Source organism: Periophthalmus magnuspinnatus, chromosome 1 (genome assembly GCF_009829125.3).
Source record: "Periophthalmus magnuspinnatus isolate fPerMag1 chromosome 1, fPerMag1.2.pri, whole genome shotgun sequence".
In the NCBI taxonomy this organism is placed as follows: domain Eukaryota; kingdom Metazoa; phylum Chordata; class Actinopteri; order Gobiiformes; family Gobiidae; genus Periophthalmus; species Periophthalmus magnuspinnatus.
Window position 1 is genome coordinate 1,737,255 of NC_047126.1, and position 23,341 is coordinate 1,760,595.

A 23,341-nucleotide genomic window follows, 5' to 3' on the forward strand; every position below is an offset into this window, starting at 1 on the left:
CAAAGTCGAGGAGTCACATCTACAGGAAGAAAGAGATTTAAACTGAACAGAACTCACACTTCAACATGTTTAGACCTGGTCTAGTCCTGGTTTAGTCCTGGTCTAGTCCTGGTTTAGTCCTGGTCTAGTCCTGGTTTAGTCCTGGTTTAGTCCTGGTTTAGTCCTGGTCTCTGTGTTGTGTTTTTTTTTTTTTTTATCTTAAGTCTAAAAGTGAAACCCTCCTGTCAGTTTGACTCATTTTAAACACATCTGACCTTTTTCTGTGATGATGCAGATAAAAAGACTCACTCGATCTTCTGTCAGTCTTTTTAACGGCTCTTCTAAAAGACTCGGCTCCCTCAGAGCAGCTGAACGGTCCCTCACACACAGACACTGGGGGGCGCTAGAGCAGCGCCGCTTCAGATGGGAATCAGAAGAAGTGCAGCTCTCCAGGCCCATGAAAGAGCCGAGTCTTCAGGTCCAGGCTGGAGGCAGGGCGCAGGACTCGGCTCCAGGACTCGGCTCCGGGGGTTTGGCGCTTTTACGCACAGCTGCGCCGCTTTGGACCGAGACTGGCGCAGATTCCAACAGTTTAGACCCATAAAGTGCAGAGGTGAGTGAAGCTGTGATGTTTCTCTGTTTCTCTGCTCATCTGAAGCACAGAACACACCGCAGAATCCGGAGAAACGCAGGATTCGTGTTTATTTGTTGGTTTCATGTTGTTTTCGCGCGTCTCTGTGACTCTGCGGCTTTGACCCACTTTTATCCCGCATCATTTTTAGTGTGACCCACTTTTCTGAAGCAGGGGCCATGTTTTTATGGCTCTAAACTGGGGCAGTGGTCTTCTCCTGTGTCTGTGTGGACCAGAGACATGATGGAGGCTCGTGCGCACCGCAGGGACATCACGTCATCACGTCATCACGCAGAGGCTCGTGCGGGTTTTGCGTGATCAATGCGTTTTTGTGCAGATGAGCCACGTTTAAAACCTGTTTATGTGTTCAGTGTGATACATGGGCCAATCAGAGTACTGCACTCTGAATACTCTGAGTACTTTTACTCTTAAATACTTTTACACACACATGGATTTAAGTTCTAGTGTGAAGAGGAAACATGGGATTAAAATCAGGTTTATGTTTCACTGTTTGTTCTGCGTTTGTTTATCATTGATCAGAGACGGAAACATCTCACACAAGAGCTGTGTTTAGACCTGGTTTAGTCCTGGTTTAGACCTGGTTTAGTCCAGTTTTAGTCCAGTTTTAGTCCAGTTTTAATCCAGTTTTAATCCAGTTTTAGACCTGTTTTAGACCTGGTTTAGTCCTGGTTTAGTCCAGTTTTAGTCCAGTTTTAGTCCAGTTTTAGTCCAGTTTTAGACCTGGTTTAGACCTGGTTTAGACCTGGTTTAGACCTGGTTTAGACCTGGTTTAGTCCAGGTTTAGTCCTGGTTTAGTCCCACTTTAATAAAACACAGTTGTGACGTCTCGGTGCAGGTGGTGATGGGACCTGACTCGGCCTCTGTTCCGCCTGAGGAGGGTAAGCTCTGTGCTGTCATTTTATTTATTTGTGCCTTTTGTCTAAACTTTTCTAAATACATTTATATAAATGTGCATTTTTCCATAGCCCCCAGTGAAGAATCTGACCACATCAAAACTGAAGTTAAACATGAGGACGATCCCCGGCCCACGGACCTCGCTCCAAACACGGGTCACACGCGGCTCCTGAGACCGAAACCGGCTCAAATGAAACGGCCTCAAACTGTTCTTCAGTGTAAACAGTGTGAGAAATGTTTTACCCAAGAGGAGGCGCTGAAGAGACACCAAAACAGCCAACACAAACCAAACAAACCAAACAAACACCCCTGTCCCGACTGCGGCAAGGTCTTCAACCGCCCCTCCAGGTTAGAGAGGCACAGCCGGACTCACGCCAAGAAACCAAAGCTGTTTCAGTGTTCATTCTGCCAAAAACAGTTCACCAAAAACAACAAACTGGTGCGACACGAGCGCGTGCACACGGGCGAGAGGCCGTTCACCTGCTCCTTCTGCGGCAAAGGCTTCACTGACCTGAGTCGCTGTAAAACACACGAAAAAATCCACGACGATAACCCGGAAAAACCCTTTGAATGTTCGATCTGCGGGATGGGATTTATCCAAGCGTCCAGGTTAAACCGGCATTTCCGCTCGCACACGGGGGAACGACCGTATCACTGCGTCCTGTGTGAGAGCAGCTTCTCCCGGTCGGAGGGACTCAAGCGACACATGAGGAGCCATTCGGGCGAGCGGCCGTTCGTTTGCTCCGTTTGTGAAAAGGGGTTTTACTCTCGACACGAACTGAACAATCACATGTTGACTCACTCGGGGGAGAAGCCGCACAAGTGTCCCATCTGCGGGAAAGGCTTCGCTCAGGTCGGGAACATGAGGGTGCACGAGCAAACGGTCCACTCCAAGAAAGAATGTCAGTACATCTGCAACGAGTGCGGCGCCACGTTCTCGCAGTACAAGTCTCTGCAGAAGCACCAGCAGATCCACACGGGGGTGAAGCCGTACTCCTGCCTCACCTGTGGAGTCAGTTTCTCCTGGAGCCACGGCCTGAGTCGACACAAACGCTCACACGCTCACCGCCGGCTGTCGTCTGAGGCCCCGGGACCTCACGCGGACGCGACGCACACGTGAACGCCTCTGTTTGTGTTTTATATCATTCTGCTCGCACAATCACGGGGCTAAATCTGGACCCTGTAAGGTTTAATGACGCAGACGCAGCGATGGAAGAAGTGCTCCGTCCTGTCACTTAAGTAAAAGTATCACATGAAAACATCTACTTAAGTAAAAGTATTAAAGCACCTGTTTAAAAATGCACTTGAAGAGTCAAAATTAAAAGGATTTCGCACAGATTTTGAGGTCAATAAAGCTTCAAATGTTTTTTTTCAGCTGTTTTTCTTGTATATTTTTGTTGCTTGAGTTCTGAATGTGTGAAAAATAAACCCTCAGACTTTCCTGCAGTTCTCACACAATAATAACAAATACTTTTAATGTCGTGGAGTAGAAAGTACAGATACCAGAAAGTACTTTACTACTTTTACTTCATCTGTACAACTGCACAGTCCGGTGAGTTTATGAGTTTGGAGTGAATGAATAAGATTCAGATTTTCCAGTTAAAATTCGCTGCAGGCTGGAATCACGTTCTTTGTTTAAATCTGATTAAAAATGTTTTTGTTATGATCTTAAAAGTGCAGATTTCAGAGCAGAAGGTCTAATAGTGGAAGGTCTAATACTTTGTGGTATTTTCATTGTCTTTTTACATATTAAACATATTTTACACATTATATTTTAAACATTTTTTACACATTAAAATATTAAACATATTTTACACATTATATTTTAAACATTTTTTACACATTAATATATTACTTTTTATCTTAACATGAGATGATTTAAACCTGATTCCTCCGGATGCCCCGCCCTGTGTTTACGTCCTCGTGTTACGTCACCACGCACAGGCGGCGCGTGCTCTGCAGCTGTTGCTATGGCGACGTGTGTTTGTGTTGAACCAAACTGCGCATGCGTGAAGAGGAGAGCGGCTCAGAGCTGCGCATTTAACGGTTAAATAAAAGTTTTAATTTAAGTTTTATTTCACCCGCGACATGTCTCAAGAAACACAGAAGACACTGGAGCTGGAGGCAGCTTTAGGATTCAACGGTCAGTGAAGAGTTTTACGGGATTAATGAGGGATTAAAAGAACATTTAGATGGTTAAAGAAGGGTTACACACGTTTGGATGTTACAGAGGGATTACACACACGTTTAGATAATTATTGAGGGATTACACACACATTTAGATGGTTACAGACAGATTACACACACTGAGGGATTGTCTGTGTTGTCCTGCAGGTTCGTTTATATAAAATGTCACATATTTGCCTCTAGACATTAAATGAGTTTGTATTTTCAGGACATGTGGTCTCGGGCCTGAAGGTCCATCCAGACCAAAAGCACCTGGTTTATCCTCTGGGCTGGACCGTCATCATTAAAAGAATCACAGACGGGAAGCAGGACTTTCTGCACGGACATAACAACAACGTGAGCTGTTTGAGTGTGTCCAGGAGCGGACAGTACATCGCCTCTGGACAGGTCAACTTCATGGGCTTTAAGGTTTGTTCACAGACCCACACAGAGGTCATCACGAGTCTATTTATTATTATTTTTTATTTTTGTGTGTCTATTGATTATTATTATTATTATTATTATTATTATTATTATTATTATTATTATTATTATTATTATTGTTATTATTATTATTATTATTATCACAAACAAGCTCTAAAAACCTTGGACAGGAAACCCCGCCTACACCACCATTGTCATATTCTTCACAAATACACACTATTAAGCTTTGATAATATACAAAAATATGCTTCTATTCAAATGGTCCATAAAATCCTCCATAATACTGCGCCTGCGCCTCTAAAACAACTCGTCCAGTTCACATCAGAAACAACCTCTAGAGTCACACGGGCCTCCACCAGGGGGCAGTGTACCATCCCAAAGCCATCAGCCTTTTCATACACTGCAATAAAAGAATGGAACCATCTTCCAAATGAAATAAAGAGCCTATCAAATTATGATTCCTTTTCCAAAGAATCAAAAAATGGTTATGGGCTAGTCAGACTTGTTTTATTCCTTTGTTATAATATGCAATTAATATGAAATGTATGTCTTTTACTATGTAACGCATGCACTGACTAATAGGAATTAATGATTATTGTCTTTTATTATTGATTATGTTAATCTCCACTGTGTAATTTTTTTCTTTTTATTGTTTGTCAGGGACTGCAGATGAAAACGAGCTGTTTAGCTATAACCTGGTGCAGATCATCTCTGTTTTATGAGCATAATGTCTCTGTACATTGTCCCTTCTAATAAATAAAGACTAAAGACTTATTATTATTATTATTATTATTATTATTATTATTATTATTATTATTATTATTATTATTATTATTTATTTATGTGTTTATTGATGATTATTATTATTATTTATTCAGTTATTTGTATGAATTTATTTGTGTGTATTGATGGTTTGTTGTGCGTTTGTCTCCAGGCTGACATCATCCTGTGGGACTTCGAGCAGAGGAGCGTTTACGCTCAGCTCTGTCTGCACAAGGCCAAAGTCGAGGCACTTTCATTTTCACCAAACAACAAATACCTGGTGTCTCTGGGAGGGGAGGACGACGGAAGGTGAGTGCGTTTGTTCAGCCGCACTAATGAATAAGTGTCAATCATGTGGCCCGGGGGTCGGGTCCGGCCCGCCTACAGACCTGATCCGGCCCTCGGCTGATTTGTAATAAAAATACACTCAGCAAAAATTAAAATGTTTTTTTGAATTTGTTTTAATAAATCGTAATTGTCAAGGCTCATAAAAATGTAGATAAATATGCCGTTTAGTTGCACCCATTTTTATTTTTGCTACCTGTAGAATTAAAAACATAATCATAATAAAAATATGAATTTCTTCCCGACGCCACACATGTGCAATGCTAAACCGCACTTCTCCGCTGCAGCCCCCGCTCATAGGCCCGGCCCCTTCAGATCAAATGAAGTCGTATGTGGCCCCCAGACCAAAATGAGTTTGACCCCCCCGCCTTAAAGGGAATGTGACTTTGTGCGTTCTTTCTTTGTTGTAGTGTTGTGGTGTGGAACATTGAGACTAAACAGGCCGTGTGTGGGAGTCCTGCCTCGGCCCAGAGCGCTGGTCACTGCTACACCGTCAAGTTCTCCAACCAAAGCGACAACATTTTTGTGTCGGCTGGAAGGTAAAATAAACAATAACATAAAAAAACACAATCACACCCATGTCCTGAACCTGTTTGTGTTTATGTTTATGTTTGTGTTTGTGTTTATATTTGTGTGTGTGTTGTGTTTATGTTTGTGTTTATATTTGTGTGTGTGTTGTGTTTATGTTTGTGTTTATATTTGTGTGTGTGTTGTGTTTATGTTTGTGTTTATATTTGTGTGTGTGTTCAGTGGGACTCTGCGTGTTTGGGAGCTTGACGTCCCAAACCGGAAGATTCGACCGTTGGAATGTCAGACGGGGAAACTGAAACGCATCGTTAAATGTGTCGAGGTAAAAATTATCTGAAAACGGCGAATGATGTGTCGTTAAATGTGTCGATGTGTCGTTAAACGTGTCGATGTGTCGTTGAACGTGTGTTAAACTCCAGATCACGGAGGACGACGGGTTCGTTCTGTGCGGCACCACGAGCGGAGACGTCCTGAGGGTGAACATGAAGACCGGCCTCCTGTCGGACTGCGGCCCCGTCAAGACTAAACACAGTCTGGTGAGTCGCGTCGGTCTCTACAAACTCTTCTTTTCGTGACTTTTGTGTCGTCTTTTCTTCTCAGGGCGTCACTTCTCTCAGACTCTTGAGCTCTGGACTTCTGCTCGTCGGTTCTGGTTCGGGGAGTTTCAGTCTCTGTTCCAGCGCCAACTTTAAGACTCTGAAGTACGAGTTTAAAACGATGAGTAGATGTTGGATGAAGTGCATTTTGTCACGTCTGTTCTGTGGGTGTAGACGGGTGGAGCTGGAGAAAGGCGTCACCTCCATCGCTTTAGGAGGACATCAGTTCTTCGTGGGGACAGAAGCCGCTCAGATCTATCGTTTCTCGTACGACGACTTTAAGGCCGAGCTCGTGTCCACCAGCCACAGCAGCGCGGTCAAAGACGTGGCCATCGCTCAGTGAGTCCAGTGTGTGAGAGTGTGTGTGAGAGTGTGTGTGAGAGTGTGTGTGAGAGTGTGTGTTAAAGTGTGTGTGAGAGTGTGTGTTAAAGTGTGTGTTAAAGTGTGTGTTAAAGTGTGTGTTAAAGTGTGTGTTAAAGTGTGTGTGAGAGTGTGTGTTAAAGTGTGTGTTAAAGTGTGTGTTAAAGTGTGTGTTAAAGTGTGTGTTAAAGTGTGTGTTAAAGTGTGGCTCTGGTGTGAGTTTGTGTTTCTTCTTTCAGCGGCGTGTCGGAGCTGTTTGCGACGTGTTCTCTGGAGGACGTCCGTCTGTGGCACATAAACAAACCCAAAGAACTTCTGAGGATCACGGTCCCCAACATGACCTGCAACGCCATCGACTTTATGAAGGACGGACACAGCATCATCAGCGGTAACACAACACAACACACTGTATGTACTCTCTGTGTGTGTGTGTATGTGTACGGGGTGTGTGTGTGTACTCTCTGTGTGTGTTCTCTCTCTCTCTCTCTCTTCTATTCTCTCGTTTATCGTTTCATTCACTCCGAGTTCTTTCTTTCTTTCTTTCTTCAGCCTGGAACGACGGCAAAATTCGCGTTTTCGCTCCGTCCAGCGGTCGACTCAGGACGACCCTCCACAACGCTCACAAACTGGGCGTGACGGCGATCGCGGGCGCCGGAGACTGCAGGAGGATCGTGAGCGGAGGAGGCGGAGGACAGGTGGGCGGAGCCGTCTGTTTACATCATGAACGCGCCGCCGCCGCCATGATGTTCTACAAATATAAAAACATAATGTCACATGTGTCGGTTTAACTGAAAAAACACAAACTCTGTCCTTATTTGTGACACAATGAGTCCAGTTTTTGTGGTACATGTGTTTTTTTGTCTGAACTGTGTAAAAACCAGGTCAAAAATCATTTCAACAATTAAAACGACGATTCTGTTTTGTTTTTGTGTTGTTTTTGTGTTGTTTTTGTCGCAGGTGAGAGTCTGGGAGCTGCAGCCGAACAGTCACCGTCTCGTCGCGTCGATGAAGGAGCACAAAGACTCTGTGACCTGCATCCGAATCAAGAGCGACGACCGAGAGTGCGTCAGCGCCAGCTCCGACGGCGCCTGCATCATCTGGGACCTACAGTGAGCACAGCGCTGTTTTCTATCTAAAGCAACACTCTGGAACTTTCTGGATCACCTGTATGATTCATGAAAGTTCAAGTTTTACACGATGGAAGATTCTCCACTGAGATAGATTCGTTTTGTGGCTCACTGTGGAGTAAAGAAGCAATATTTCCATGAAAACGAGCCTAAGAGTCAGGTTTGTGGAGAGGCGAGCCCACTCACAGTAAGAACACATGTTTTTTAGTGCTGGAAAAACAACAAATTTCGTGAGTCTCCAAACTGTACAAGCCGATTATTATTTTTGTCTATTGATTATTATTTTAATTTTTGTATTTATTTATTAATTTTTGTGTCTATTGATTATTTATTTTTTATTGTGTTTGTTGATTATTATTTTTGTCTATTGATATTTATTATTTTTTATTTATTCATTTGTTATTTATTTATTTATTTTATTTTTGTGTCTATTGATTATTATTGTTTTTATTATTATTTATTTATTTTATTTATTTTTGTGTCTACTGATTATTATTGTTATTATTATTATTTATTTATTTTTATTTATTTATTTTTCTGTGTCTATTGATCATTTGTTCTGTTATATAGTTACATATTTAATTTTGTCTTTTTCGTGTGTTTTTTTTAGCCGTTTCGTGAGTCTCCAAACTGTCATGGCGAACACGTTTTTCCAGGCGGTTTGTTACCACCCGGACGAATACCAGATCCTCACGAGCGGCACCGACAGGAAGGCGAGTCCGACCACGCCCACGGCCACGATCCGCTTTCGTAGGTTTACCCGCCATTTTACCCCGAAGTTCACGTTGTCGTTTTGGCGCGTCTCCGCAGGTCACGTACTGGAACGTGTACGACGGCTCCCCGATTCGAGAACTGGAAGGGTCGCAGTCGGGCACCGTCAACGCCGTGCACATCACTCAAGACGGCAGACATTTTGTGACGGGTAAACGTGAGATTGTGTTTTGGGTTTTCGTGACCCGTCTCTACGTCGACCTTTAACCTCTCGTTGTTTTTTTTTTCGCAGGCGGTGACGATAAGTTGGTGAAAGTGTGGGATTACATGGAGGGCGTCGTGACCCACACGGGCGTCGCACACGGGGGCAGCATCACCAGCGTCAAAGTGTGTAACGGCGGGCGGCTCGTGGTCAGCACCAGCGCAGACGGAGCCGTTCTGTGCTGGAAGTTTCCTCACGCCGCTGTTTCCTCCTGAACCGGATTTGACCTGTGACCTTCAGACGGTTCTGCAGGAAGTGAACGACTTTTGAGTTTGTGGAACGACAGAAGTTCAGTGGTTTTAGCAAAAAGAAAACGTATAAAAATGATAAAAGTGAATCTGTTTCTAATCTAAAAAAAGCCAAACAGAAGCACGGACTGAAAAGTAAAAGTATTGTTTTTTTTATTATACTGTAGTTTGAAACCTGCTGAAAAAAACAAAAATATACAAATAAAAACAGAAAAAAAACAATCGATTCAGTTGAAACATTTTAACGTTGATTTTTATTTATATGTGAAAAACTGAACTAAAAAAAAAACAACAAAAAAATCTTTAAAAAATCATTCTGCTGATGCCTGATAAACCGATACCAGAGCAGAGACAGAAAATAACATTTATTTACTTAAAACAAAAATAAAATACGACAAAAACTGATGCAAATAAAAAATAAGCTTGATTCATTTGTTTCTGTTGAACAAAATTCAGCTCAAATCTTTATCAAAATCTCCACATTTGAAGCTTTAAAGACTCGACATCTGTGAGAAAAACTTTTACTTTTTACTCTTTAAGTACATTTTTAAGCAGGTATTTTAATACTTTTACTTAAGTAGATTTTTTCATGTGATACTTTTATTTTTACTTGAGTATTTTTTGTTCCTTTTAACATGTTCAGAATTTGTGCAAATAAAAATATACAAAAAATAAAGCCAGATTAAAAAAAACTCATAAAAACGTTTGATTCAGTTGGAAAATTTTGACATTGATTTTTATTTATATGTGGAAAAATGAATTATACTCCAGAATTATAATCTTTTAATAAAATTTAAAAATAATGAATGATTTGTCAAATAAAACAAGGTAAGTTTATTTGTACAGCACAATTGGTCCAGTAATTCAAAGTGTTTTACAGAATAATAAAAACATTAAAATCACAACACAACAAATTAAAATATAAATAATCAGAAAGTATCAACATAAAATTAACACTAAAGCAACAAATAATCAGTCAAGAACACAGCCCATAAAAGGTTTTGGCATTTTGAATAAATCTGCATCGGTTTTGTTATAATTTAATTCAATGTTCAGATGTTTAAAACGTTTAAGATGTTTATTTTCCCTCTGATTTCTTCTGCACTACACAGTCTTCACCACAGGGGACAGTGTAACAAACCACAGACCCACAGTGGACAGAAGAAGACACTGCACACGGCTCCTTTATGGGATCTGAACATTTTGGATCGATTCATGCCAAAGAGCCGTTCAAAAGACCGGCTCTTTTATAGTTTATTTATATTTAAGAAACTAAAGTGAGACTCATTTAATACAAACTGATCACAGACTGTCTAATCTAATAATAATCTACAATAATAAATCATTAATAATAAGTGTTAAGTTTTGTTCATATAAGTGTCTGTGTAAAAGAGACATTTATTTTGTCAAGACAGGATGTGACGTCATTACGCACGCTCTCTCCTGATGACGCTCACTCTGTTATTATTATTACTGCACAGAAAGGTTAATTAAATAAATAAACAGACAAAGGCTGAAGAGTGGACCTGGTCAAGTATAATTTTACACTTATAAAGAGTCACTTCTGCAAAAACATTTTAATAATAAACTGTTTTTGTGACTAAATGTGATGTTTGTGCTCACAGCTCAGTCACGTGATCCACTCTGAGTCTGAGCGAGTCTCGGCTCCTCGTTCATCAGGGGAAAAATGCAGAGAAACTGGAAGAAAAAGGTTCAGTTCTTTTAAAAAATGAGATCGAACATTCATGTCAAGGAGCCGTTCAAAAGAGCCGACTCTTTTACGAACGACACATCACTGCTGCACCGTTCACGGCTCCGACGGGCGGTAGGACACCGGAGAATCACGTCCAGGAGCGTTTCATCCAATGCTTTGAGCTGTTTCAACATGGCCCCTGCCTCTGGAGCCAGAGCTGCAGAGAAAAGACCTTTATATGTCCACAGGAGGGTTTAAGGAGCCCAGAGCTGTCCCTGTGCATGTCCCTGTCCCTGTCCCTGTGCGTGTCCAGGCCTGATGAGGAGCTAACACTGTTAGCATTAGCATTAGCTGCACTAGCTCCTCTGACTCTGTGCAGCTATGGGCCCAGATCCAGCAGATTCTGCAGATTCCGCCTGTAAACACGAGTCCTCTGATGACGACTGTGAGTAACTTTATGTCTTTGTTCTTTATTTGTCAGGGTCATGTACAAATGCATTAATCTCACAAAAGAAAAGATGATTTGTACCAGATTAGCTACTGCTGTTTCCCTCTGCAGCCCCTGGGCAGGTGCAGCCCCTGGGCAGGTGCAGCCCCTGGGCAGGTGCAGCCCCTGGGCAGGTGCAGCCCCTGGGCAGGTGCAGCCCCTGGGCAGGTGCAGCCCCTGGGCAGGTGCAGCCCCTGGGCAGGTGCAGCCCCTGGGCAGGTGCAGCCCCTGGGCAGGTGGACACACACATTACAAATACAGTTGTAATTTCATGACAGTTGCTTTATAAGATCAGTTCATCATGAATAAAATGTCCCCATGTCCAGTGCAGTGGGTTTCCCACAGTCCAAACATTAAAAATCATATAAAAATCATTATGTGCAGGTTTTTACAGTGAAACAGAACTAAGACTTTTAATACGAGCCAGAACTAATGTCCCAAGTGCATATATTTCTTTTCTTGGTGTTTATTACAAAGTTGTTCATATTATGTGTTTATATGTTTGTGTGTTTTAACAGACGTTGAAGACGACTCTAGTGAAGAATCGACAGATAATGAGCATGAACCTGCCGTGCCCGTGTCAAACAAGTGCTGTGTGGTCAAAGAGGAGGAGGACGAGGACGTGTCTATTCAGAACAAGAGCACACAGGACAAAGGAGACAAGCGTCCCTGTTCAGACTGCATCAAAGTGTTCGGCCCGTCCTCGGACTTGATTTGGCACAGGACCAGATCGACGTGCGCCAAGAAGCCGCGTGTTCTTCACCGCTGTTCCTTTTGCAGCAAACCTTTCAACAGACACAGCCACCTGGTGCGACACGAGCGCGTTCACACCGGGGAGAAGCCGTTCACCTGCTCCGTCTGCGGCAAGCGTTTTGCTCAACTCAGAAGCTGCAGCTCGCACGAGAAAACCCACGAGCCCGCGTACGAGAGCCGCGAGAGGACGCACAAGTGTGACCTCTGCGACAGGGCGTTCACCGAGGCTAAAGTCCTGCGCCGACATTTCCGATCTCACACGGGAGAGCGGCCGTACGAGTGCAGCGAGTGTGCCAAATGCTTCTCCCGCTCCGAAGGACTCCGCCGACACATGAGGAGCCACACGGGGGAGCGGCCGTTCACCTGCGCCGTTTGTAAAAAGGCGTTTTACTCACGAACGGACCTGAACATTCACATGCTCACGCACTCGGGAGAGAAGCCACACGTGTGCTCTGTGTGCGGTAAAAGTTTCGCTCAGGCGGGCAACATGAGAATACACGAGCAGACCGTCCACTCCGAGAATCGCCAGTTCAGCTGCAACGAGTGCGGGTCGACGTTTAAAGAGTACAGGACGATGAGAATGCACCAGAGGATCCACACGGGCGAAAAGCCGTACGTGTGCTTACCCTGCGGCGTCAGCTTCTTCTGGAGTCACGCGTTAAGTCGGCACAAGAGGTCGGACGCACATAAGAAAAAGTTATCGGAGAGCGGGGATTTGGAGAGTACATGAATCTGTCTAACGAAGTGTGTGATGTTTAATTATTTGTACAAGAATTGCAATAAAGAAAATCTTGTTTTACCTTCACGTAAATCAGACGTGTTCTGCTAAATCGACTTTTTAGAACCGTTTTGTTCCTGTTGTTTCCCTTCACCGTTTACTCACCTCACTCACTCATATCGGGCAGGTGCTAACTAAAGGCACTGCTCTGTCTGAAGCGCTGTTTCTCAAGTTAGACTTTAATCTGATAAAGAACAATAAAGACTGGACTCAGGTGAGCTGATTTGTAATATTATTTGAGAGGGACTTGTTTACATTCACAGTCACAAGCTAGCTAGCATTAGCCGACAGTTTTTCAGTTGGTTCCTCACAATAACAAAACGTCGCACCTAATTTGTAGCTACATGGACCACATGCCACGACCATTTCATGTCAACAGGGGGCAGTAAAGTAAAAACAATTATAACAGCAACACAGGCAGCTTTTTTTTTACTTCTTAGTGTGGCTCCATTTTCCCCCAAACACAGTTACACCAACAACAGCCACTTTGTGTGTTGTTGTTTTTTTAATTTTTATTTTTATTTTTTTCACACTCAGGTTAAGGTTAGGGTCAGGATCAGGGTTCGCTTCAGGACTTGGTAAGTTTAGGGTTTTGGGAATTGGTATTTTTAAATTTTTAGACAAAGGTAAATTATAAATAAATAGGCTTAAAGGTGTTTGGTCATCAGTCGCAAAATTTTTATATTTGCTATAATCTGCTGATTATGAAAATAACTCCCCAGGGAAAACACAACATTTTTATTATTATTATTGTTATTGTTGTTGTTATTATTATTATTATTATTATTATTATTATCATCATTATTACTATGAAAACAATGCCAGGAGGAGACTTTTGGAACAAGTGGATTGGTAGGAATCTTATTGCTTAATTAAAACACGAAAAAACAGAGGTACAAGAAAAATTACATTTGTGAATAGAAAATTTGCCAAATATAATAATTAAATAAATTGCCTTTTTAAAAAATGAGTAAATTCTAATAATATATACTAAAAATTATATGTTAATTTTTTCAAATTGTATTATTATTATTATTGTTATTATTATTATTATTATTATTATTATTATTATTATTATTATTATTATTATTATTATTATTATTATTATTATTATTATTTATTTATTTATTTATTTTTTTACACTTGTATGTTCAAATTTCAGGGTAAACGCCGCACGCAGCAGTGACGCATCCCGTTAAGCCCCGCCCCCCGGAAGTGCCGTGCCTTCAGCGGGTCCTGGAGCAGCGGCTCGGCCTTTCATTCTACAGGTTTGATTAAAATGGCAGAAAACCTTTTTTGTGCAGTAATCAGCAGCTTTGTGAATAATTATTTTACTCTTTCATTCAAACTTGGCGGTGACGTGTAACACAGAGCTAGCGCGTTAGCCTAGCATCCTGCAGCTAGCCATGGAGCCAGACACATGTAAACAAGAGTCTGTGGAAGAGTGTAAGTCAAACATCTGCCTCATATGTGCACTTTAATCACTAGAAATATCATCCTGTTATGTTTAATATTAACTCTGGGCTGTAAAATGAGCACGTTTAACCTTTCACTAATAAAAAAGTGTGTACATTTTCCATAAACAGTGATGGAACAATGCTTTGAACATGTAATTAGTCCTAGAATACTGAATACTCAATGATCCAATCAGTGTACTGCATTCTGAATACTTGGAATACTTTTACACAGAGTTGCTTTGTATTATAGTCTAAAAAACATGAGATATAATTAGAAAACAGCTTTATTTATGTTGCTTTACTTGTTCTGCATGCACTTATGTCAAAGTAGTGAAGAAAATCACACACACACACACACACACGCTGTAAGAGCTGTGTTTTTTTGTTTTAATTTTCACTAATACTGTGCTGTTCAAAGCTGAAAATACATGAAGTACCACCTTTGAGCTTAAAAAATTAACTGCACTCTGAATATCACCAAATGAAAGAGTTACTTCAGTTACTTCCCAACGCTGACCCTAAATAGCTGTGTTTTACTTCTACTGCTGCTCACAGAGGATAATCTTCATCTGTTCCACCATTTCTCCTCCCACAGATTGTTCAGAAGAAGTTCATTCCATCGAGGTTGCAATAGAAGCGGAGCCAAAGCCGTCCAAAACCACATCATCCAAGTGCTATCCTTGCACTTCTTGTGGCAAGTTGTTTGACAGACCTTCAAAACTGGCCAGACATGAACCTGTGCACCTGAGGAAGCCCAAGATCCTCTACGAATGCCAAAAATGTGAAAAAGTCTTCAAAGATCAAGACCTACTCAAGCGACACGAGCTGAGGCACAACATGACCAACCTACACCCTTGTCCTGACTGTTCAAAAGTCTATAACCGGCCCTCGAGGTTAGAAAGGCACAGGAAAACTCACCTCAGCAAACCAAAGAGGCTTCATCAGTGCTCATTCTGTAGCAAAACATTCGATAAATTGCATCGAGTCGTGCGGCATGAACGCGTCCACACCGGGGAGAGGCCGTTCACCTGCTCCTTCTGCGGAAAAGGCTTCATCGAGTTAAGTGGGTGCAAAAATCATGAGAGGACGCACTTGGCGAACCCTGAAAAGCCTCACAAATGTTCTCACTGTGACATGGCTTTCACAGAGGCAAAGGAGCTGCGTCGCCACGTTCGATCCCACACGGGAGAGAAGCCTTTTGAGTGCAACCAGTGCGACAAGCGTTACCCCCGGGCGGAGTCGCTCAAAAGACACAAGATGAGTCACACGGGGGAGCGTCCGTTTCCCTGCACGATTTGTGAAAAGACCTTCTACAGTCGCCGGGATTTAAACATTCACAAGTTGGTCCATTCTGGAGACAAGCCTCATTTGTGTTCTGTGTGTGGAAAAGGCTTCTCACAGCTGGGGAACATGAGGGAGCACAGACGCAGTGTGCACTTTCAGACTGAGTACAGCTGCGACCAGTGTGAGGCGGTGTTCACGCGACACAAGGCGTTCAGGAGGCACCAGCTCCAACACAGCGACGGAGCCTTTGTCTGCGGCGTTTGTAAATGCAAGTTTGGGTCCAGCACTTCCCTCAAAAACCACATGAGGGCGCTTCACGGAGAAGCGTTACCAGTGGAGGCCTCTGAGGAGCTGTCGGGGACTGAAGAATCCTCTGCAGTTCAGACCGAGTGATATTTCTGTTGAATAAAATGTAAACGCGTTTGAAGTGAGCGAACACGGGACACTACAGACATGTCTTTTATTAATCCATGGCATCAACAAACCATTTCCATCATATATTTATCAAGGTACAAGCTAAACTTTATTTAAACTCTTGAGGAAAACTCGTTCTCTGCATTTGATTTTGTGCCTCAAAGCCTCCAGCTGCGTGCCTCTTGTGCATGTTTCTGTGAACTCTGTGAGACACTGCGCCAAATTATTTATTTTCCTTTTAAAAATATTCAACGTTTACTCCTGTGCTCACTACATGTGTTGTTTTATACACTAGGAACCTGTAGAAACTTCAGTTGTGTTATGCTGTTACACTTTCTGTCACTTGATTTGAGACGTTCTGTTAACTCAAGTCGCTTATTCTCAAGATGGTGCTGATATTATAAAAAAAGTGCGGTAAAGCTAACGCGTATTCTTTCTAAAGTTTGTTACGACCCGGACAACGCTGCATGTGAAGAAAATGAAAACACACATCTCTTCCTTGAAACGCAGACACTGTGAATGCACTTTTTCTGGACTTGACTTGTGTAATTCCTCCGTACACCACAGCACTCCAGAGCAGTGTTGTGCCTGCAAACACTTGTGTCTTAAATATATCCGTTTAATGTAACGTACCTAATGTTAACCAGGCTCACGACCCTAAACACTTGAGCTGGTTTTGTCTGTGTGACCATCACCGTCTTGTGTTTTAAATGTCACAAATATGAATCGTTCAAAATAAAATACGTTGAGTTAGATTCTGTGGATGTTAAAATTGGCCCCGTGTGTTTTTAGTGGCAGCCTTCACTTTTAACGATACGAAATCCTCGTAAAGTCGGAAGAGTAACACCGAGAACGGCCATTTTGTGGGTGAATGGTTTGAAAATCCCGAGCGGAGCCTTCGGTCGGGACGTGATCGGACCGAACCGCCGGCAACGTTTCAGCCGACAGCCAGAACCAGACGCAGTTTACACGATGCAAAGACAAAAGTTCAAGTTCAGATTCTGTGCCTCTGTTAAAGCTGGAAGTTTGACGTTTATATTCAGTTCTATCCTCACTGCCATTGTGTCATTGAGCAAGACCCTTCTTCACCTCCTCTTCTGTGTGAACGTGAATGAGTCGTTTCCCTCAGAGAAGCGACAGTGGCTCAGTTGGTAGAGCGTTTGTCCACTGATCTAAAGGCTGGCGGACGTTTTTGACATAAACATCATTGGTTGTCGGTGCGATTCCAGCTCCCACAGATGAATGCTGTTGTTGTGTCCTTGAGCAAGACACTTAACCCCCTCGTCCCCAGTGGTTCCTTGATGTAAATGGCTTTGAGTGACTTGAAGGTGGAAAAGCTCACGTGGCGGCATGAAATGAAGTACGAGGAGTAAAATACTGTACTTAAGTAAACATTTGAGGTATCCGTACTTTACTTAAGTACATTTTACAGTGGATACTTTTTACTTTTACTTGAGTACATTTGAGAGAAGTATCTGTACTTTCTACTCCAGTACATTTTTGAACAGGACTGAAAAGTAAAAGTATTTATTTTATTATAGTTTGAGAACTACTGAAAAGTCTGAGGGTTTATTTTTAACACAAAAAGCAAAAATATATGAATAAAAACAAACGTTTGATTCAGTTGGAAACTGAATCAAACGTTGAATAATTTTTTTTATTATACGCGGAAAACTGAACTATACTGAACTATAAATCGTTCTGTCGATACTCAATATCAGCCGATACCAGAGCAGAGACAGAAAACAACATTTATTTACTTAAAACAAAAATAACACCAGAAAGAACTGATGTAAATAGAAAAAAACAATTTATTCATTTGTTTCTGTTGAACAAAATTCAGCTCAAATCTTTATCAAAATCTCCACATTTGAAGCTTTAAAAGACTGAAAATCTGCATGAAATACTTTTACTTTTTACTCTTTAAGTACATTTTAAAACAGGTACTTTAATACTTTAAAGTAGATTTTTCATGTGATACTTTTACTTTTGCTCTTTTTAACACGTTCAGAATTTGAGCAAATAAAAATATACAAAACATAAAACCAGATAAAGAAAACACGCTTGATTCAGTTGGAAAATTGTGGAAAGCTGAGCTAAACTCCAGATTTAAATTAAAAAAATCTTTTAAAAAAAATGTCCGATATCAACCAATACCAGAGCAGAGACGGAAAACAACATTTATTTACTTAAAAAGAAAAAAACGCTTGAAAATTCAGCTCAAATCTTTATCAAAATCACCACATTTGAAGCTTTAAAGACTCAAAATCTGCACGAAATACTACTACTTTTTACTCTTTTTAAACTGGTACTTTAATACTTTTACTTAAGTACATTTTTTCATGTGATACTTTTACGTTTACTTGAGTATTTATTTGCTCTTGTATCTGTACTTTAACAAAACTGAGCACTTCAAAACCGTATCATTCCACTAACATCACATCATTATTTTCATTATTACTCAAACTTTTTCCTCCCACAGTCGCAGAACAGTCCCGTGTGATTCCTCTCTCCACGTGCACTCCGCCGCTCGCACCTCTGAGTCACGCCGCCGCACGCCGAGAGGTGAAGACAAACATTATGCGCTGAATTGTCGCTGGCAGGCCGGGCGGTTACGGAGACGGGGAGGGGGGGCGGAGTGGGAAGAAAAATGCTGCCTTCCTGCGGATGTAGCCCGTGCCGCCCCGGTGCCAGCCAGAGCCGCCATCTGCCGGCCCCGGACACAGGCTCACTCTGTCCACGGGGATGGATAGGAACACTCAGCGCTAACCCAGCCCCTCTGTTTCTCCCCTCACAGAATGCCTTTGTGGAGTCCCTCGCTCCGGCGGCACCACGGCAAGGAAGAATAATGGCGGCGGGGTCAGGGGGAGGTTGTCTGGGGAAGATATCATCATCATCATCATCAGCTTCAGCTTCATCTCAGCCTCTAAAAAAACACAGAGGTGACTTTTCCCCGTGAGGTGGGGACGTGTCGGCGCTCAGGAGCAGCCGCCAGCGTCGCCCTCGTAATTAATTTGTGCGGCTGTGGCCCGTTTTGTGGCTGCGTTCCAGGTTTCCAGACGCACACAGATGGGCGAAGGCGACTCGCACAGGTGGGAGTCTCTAATAAGATGCTGAGATGAGAGGAGACAAAGGAGGTGGAGGTGGAGGTGGAGGAGGAGGTGGAGGAGGCCGTGACTGCGCGTTCAAACGACAGAACGGGATCCATAACTCAGGTTCAAGATTTTATTGTCATGGAGTTATGTTCAGAGAATCAAACACTGCAGGGTTTTGATGTAAAGGGCAACACAAAAACACGAAAAAAGGGCCGATAATCAATCCCAGAAACTTTGATCAGGCACATGTTTATCATAGAGACTCAAGTGAATGTGTCAGCAGCAACACTGAGGATAAAGCACATGCTGATCTTGTTTCTAGTCGTCAATAATCAATCCCAGAAACTTAAATTAGATACATATGTTTATAATAGTGAATCAAGTGAATGAGTCAGCAGCAAACCTGAGAATAAAACACATGATGATCTTGTTTCTTGTCGTGAATAATCAATCCCAGAAACTTCGATCGGGCGCATAGGTTTATCATAGGGACTCAATTGAATGTGTCAGCAGCAAACCTCGAAGATCTCGTTTCTAGTCGTCAATAATCAATCTCAGAAACTTAAATCAGGTACACATGTTTATCATAATGACTCAATTGAATATGTCAGCAGCAACACTGAGAATAAACCACATGCTGATCTTGTTTCTAATCATTAATCATCAATCCCAGAAACTTCAATGAGGTACACATGTTTATCACAGCAAGGCAGGCGAATGTGTCAGCAGCAACCCTGAGAATAGAGCTCATGATGATCTTATTTCTAGTCGGAATAATCAATCCCAGAAACTTCGATCAGATACACGTTTATCATCGTGACTCAAGTGAATGTGTCAGCAGCAACCCTGAGAATAGAGCAATACGAAAGGTGCAAGAACCCATCCCATAATAACCCCATAAATAACCCCAGTGTGAACATGTTAGCCACGACTAGCCTAGTACTAGTAGATATTAGCATTTACTTTCAAAACTTTATGAAGAATTCAGCAGAAGTAATCAATCCCAGAAACTGATATCATAAACACTTGTCCTTATTGTCTTGTATCTTGTTTCTAGTCGTGAATAATCAATCCCAGAAACTTCGATGAGGTACACAGGTTTGTCACAGTAAGGCAGGCGAATGTGTCAGCAGCAACCCTGAGAATAGAGGGCAACTTTTACAAAAACTTTATGAAATATTTAAATATTCTACTGCGTATTCCATGAGCAGAAGTAATCAATCCCAGAAACTTCGACGAGACACATGTTTATGACAGTGACTCAAGTGAATGTGTCAGCAGCAACACTGAGAAAACTGAAAAGGACACGAGCGAAATAAAAAACCCAGGATCATGTAGAGGGTTAAAACGAACATTTAAGACCAGAATGAGTCTGAAGCAGCAGAGACAGAGAGAGGAGACAGTTTAAAAAAAACAAAAATAAACTGAAAGAAAACAAACCACCAAATAACTTAAAAAAAAACCCAAAATAATAATAATAATAATAAAAATAAAAAACTCAAAATAACAAAAAATATAAACTCAAAATATAAATAAATTAACCCAAGATAACAAGAAAATTTTAATAAATAATCTCAAAATAAGTAAAAAAAAAAAAAAAAGAACAGTAAAAAAAAAAGAGAAAAAATAACTTAAAAATTAACTCAGAATAACTCAAAATAAGTAAAAAATAAAAATAAAAATAAAAATAAATAAATCTCAAAATAACTAAAAAATTTAACCCAGGATCATGTAGAGGGTTAATACGAACATTTAAGACCAAAATGACGAGTCTGAAGCAGCAGAGACAGAGAGAGGGGGCAGTTTTTAAAAAAAAAAACAAAAAATAAACTGAAAAAACAAACAAACCACCAAATAACTTTAAAAAAAAAACCAAAATAATAATAATAATAATAATTTTAAAAAACTCAAAATAACAAAAAATATAAACTCAAAATAGCAAAATATAAATAAATTAACCCAAGATAACAAGAAAATTTAAATAAATAAACTCAAAATAACAAAAAAAGAACAATAAAAAATAAGAGAAAAAATTACTTAAAATTTAACTCAGAATAACTAAAAAAAAAATAATAATAAAATAAAATTAATAAATAAACTCAAAATAAGTAAAAAAAAAAAAAATCTCAAAATAACTAAAAAAATTAACCCAGGACCATGTAGAGGGTTAAAACAAACATTTAAGACCAAAATGACGAGTCTGACAGACGCAGGGACAGAGAGAGGACACAGTTTTTACATAATAATGACAAGAAAACCTAAAAGTGAAGGAAAAAAAACCCAAAACAACGTACTATCTGTTTGAATGAATCAGCCCGTCTGCTCCACTAAACTCCATCTTCAATACTGCTGAGCTGTGAAATTAAAGGGGAGATGATTATAGTCTGCGTATAAAACAAAAGAGCCCAAATCGCTTTAATGAACAACGCGGTTATATAACGGTTCTCAAAGGCAGAGATCGTTACAGCAGAACAGAGAGGTCTGAGTGTGCGATTAGCTGCTCTGCTGTGTGTCGTAACCGTCCAAATACGTCGCAGTTTTAACGTTACTCATCTAACGGTACGATATTTATCACCATATTTATCACCATATTTCACGGACGCTGAGAAAATATATGAATGTGTGACGTTTTACTTTGAAAATGCCTTGATAAGTCTTTGGTTCTGTCATATTCTGTCAAAAAACTACAATTTAAAAGTGCGTTCTGCAGGAGTTTGATATAGTCTGTGCTGAAACGAAGCAAAGGATCATGGTCTATGTAGTTCCCGCTGTTTTTTACTCTCGTGAGCGTTTAGTCATGGTATAAAGCTGTCAGCGCATCGAAAACACACCTGGAGTTGTGCTTTGTTTTATTCACACATGTTTATTATTAGTCTGTAACATCCCCAAAGCTCAAAACGCTCTGTTCCACCTTGTGATGTCATCGAGTTTTCAAGTGAACAGCAAACCTACGAGACGAGAGCTGCGTAGTCATGTTTTGTTCCGTTTTCTCTTTGCGTTAAAGTGTTAATATAAAGATTTGTGTGCACTCTTTCAAATAAAATATCGGCCTGAGCTGGAGATTTAACACCGATACGCCCATACGCTAAAAAGTGCAAATATCGGTGCGCTGTATCGGCCAAGTCCATCTCTAGTTTGAATGATATTGACGTAAAAAATCCTCCAAAACACCATTTCGAGAGCATTTTTATTCAAATACTATAAAGCCCTCCTTCTTTTAGCGTCTTAAATGACAGTGGCTTAGTCGGTAGAGCGTGTGCCCACTGATCTGAAGGTTAACAGTTTGAATCCCGCTCTCGACATAAAAATAACTGGTTGAGCAATGAATTTGTGAGTGTTTCCTCGACGTAAAGCGCTCTGACTGACTTGAAGATGGAAAAAAACGCTGTGCAAAAATGGAAATATTTAACATTTACTGTAAACTATTCCACGACGTACCTTGTGTTTACTCGCCTCGTGCGCCCCCTGGAGGTCGTATCCCACGTTTACGCCTCTGTTTACTTCCTCCTGGTCATTTTAGTTCAGATTTTGTGTAAAAATACTGCGTAGACAGACAGGAACAGACTGAGAACGAACCGTGGTCCATGTCGTTTTTGGAGAATAACAGAAAAATACCTGGACGGCTGAGGGATTACACAACAGAAACAGGAATAACTGAATAAACAAACTGAATAAACAAACTCTTGCGTATTTGAAATAGTTACACAGCCTTTCGGAGATGTGGCCTGGTTCATATGGTAATTCTCAAATCTCTGGGGGATTCTACTTGTTTTTCGTTTTTTTCAGATAAAGAAATGGACTGAGTGAGCGCGACGTCACCACAGCGCCCAGCTCCAAACGAAGCTAATCGAGGCTAGCAGTTATAGCGGCTAATCTGGAGCAACCCCGGGATCACGTAGAGCGAGTTAATACGAACATTTAAGACCAAAATGACGAGTCTGACGGCAGCGGGGACGGAGAGAGAGGCGACGGTTTTTCAATAGAAAGTGAATTAGAGCCAGAGTCGATGGAGCAGGAAGTGCGCGCGTGATCACTTCCTGTTTGGAGCGCGGTGGCTAGCACGTTAGCTATGTCCATTTAGATAAACAGTCTATGGTCTGACATAAATGCCCAGCGCTGGGAAGAATACTGTGGAAATGTAAACTGAATATGCAAATTTAAATGTGTTTTGTTACATGGGCCAGTCAGAGTACTGCATTCTGAGTACTCTGAATACTTTTACACAGAGTTGCATTATATTTAAGTGTGAAAATACTACATGGAATTACAAACAGCTTTATTTCTGAAGTAATTTGTGTAAACCGAA

The 23,341-nt window shown here is 41.2% G+C and overlaps 4 protein-coding genes across 6 annotated transcripts; all 4 read left to right on the top strand.

Moving 5' to 3' along the window:
- The first annotated feature begins 389 nt into the window (after positions 1 to 389).
- LOC117378898 (zinc finger protein 239-like) lies at positions 390 to 2,897 on the top strand. 2 transcript variants are annotated; one of them, XM_033975589.2, is made up of 3 exons: positions 390 to 592; positions 1,467 to 1,509; positions 1,597 to 2,897. In XM_033975589.2, the coding sequence occupies exons 2-3, from the start codon at positions 1,473 to 1,475 to the stop codon at positions 2,643 to 2,645; spliced, it is 1,086 nt and encodes a 361-aa protein (XP_033831480.1). In that variant the 5' UTR covers positions 390 to 592; positions 1,467 to 1,472; the 3' UTR covers positions 2,646 to 2,897. The 2 variants fall into 2 exon arrangements, with proteins under 2 accessions (XP_033831480.1, XP_055078503.1); XM_055222528.1 differs by having other exon boundaries at positions 429 to 592; positions 1,448 to 1,509; positions 1,597 to 2,807.
- Positions 2,898 to 3,613: 716 nt separating this feature from the next.
- Positions 3,614 to 9,041, top strand: cfap52 (cilia and flagella associated protein 52). Its single transcript, XM_033973450.1, has 14 exons — positions 3,614 to 3,668; positions 3,921 to 4,120; positions 5,070 to 5,206; positions 5,653 to 5,781; positions 5,993 to 6,092; positions 6,190 to 6,306; positions 6,371 to 6,471; positions 6,541 to 6,705; positions 6,966 to 7,114; positions 7,276 to 7,421; positions 7,684 to 7,835; positions 8,464 to 8,566; positions 8,664 to 8,775; positions 8,857 to 9,041. The coding sequence occupies exons 1-14, from the start codon at positions 3,614 to 3,616 to the stop codon at positions 9,039 to 9,041; spliced, it is 1,851 nt and encodes a 616-aa protein (XP_033829341.1).
- Positions 9,042 to 10,699: 1,658 nt separating this feature from the next.
- Positions 10,700 to 12,834, top strand: LOC117378908 (zinc finger protein 239-like). Its single transcript, XM_033975601.2, has 2 exons — positions 10,700 to 11,212; positions 11,773 to 12,834. Exons 1-2 carry the CDS (start codon positions 11,149 to 11,151, stop codon positions 12,735 to 12,737), a joined length of 1,029 nt encoding a protein of 342 aa, XP_033831492.1. The 5' UTR covers positions 10,700 to 11,148; the 3' UTR covers positions 12,738 to 12,834.
- A 1,152-nt stretch (positions 12,835 to 13,986) lies between these two features.
- Positions 13,987 to 16,708, top strand: LOC117378919 (zinc finger protein OZF-like). Of its 2 annotated transcripts, XM_055222516.1 has the most exons (3): positions 13,987 to 14,053; positions 14,157 to 14,231; positions 14,838 to 16,672. In XM_055222516.1, exons 2-3 carry the CDS (start codon positions 14,192 to 14,194, stop codon positions 15,917 to 15,919), a joined length of 1,122 nt encoding a protein of 373 aa, XP_055078491.1. In that variant the 5' UTR covers positions 13,987 to 14,053; positions 14,157 to 14,191; the 3' UTR covers positions 15,920 to 16,672. The 2 variants fall into 2 exon arrangements, with proteins under 2 accessions (XP_055078491.1, XP_033831503.1); XM_033975612.2 differs by having other exon boundaries at positions 14,006 to 14,231; positions 14,838 to 16,708.
- The last annotated feature ends 6,633 nt before the right edge of the window (positions 16,709 to 23,341 follow it).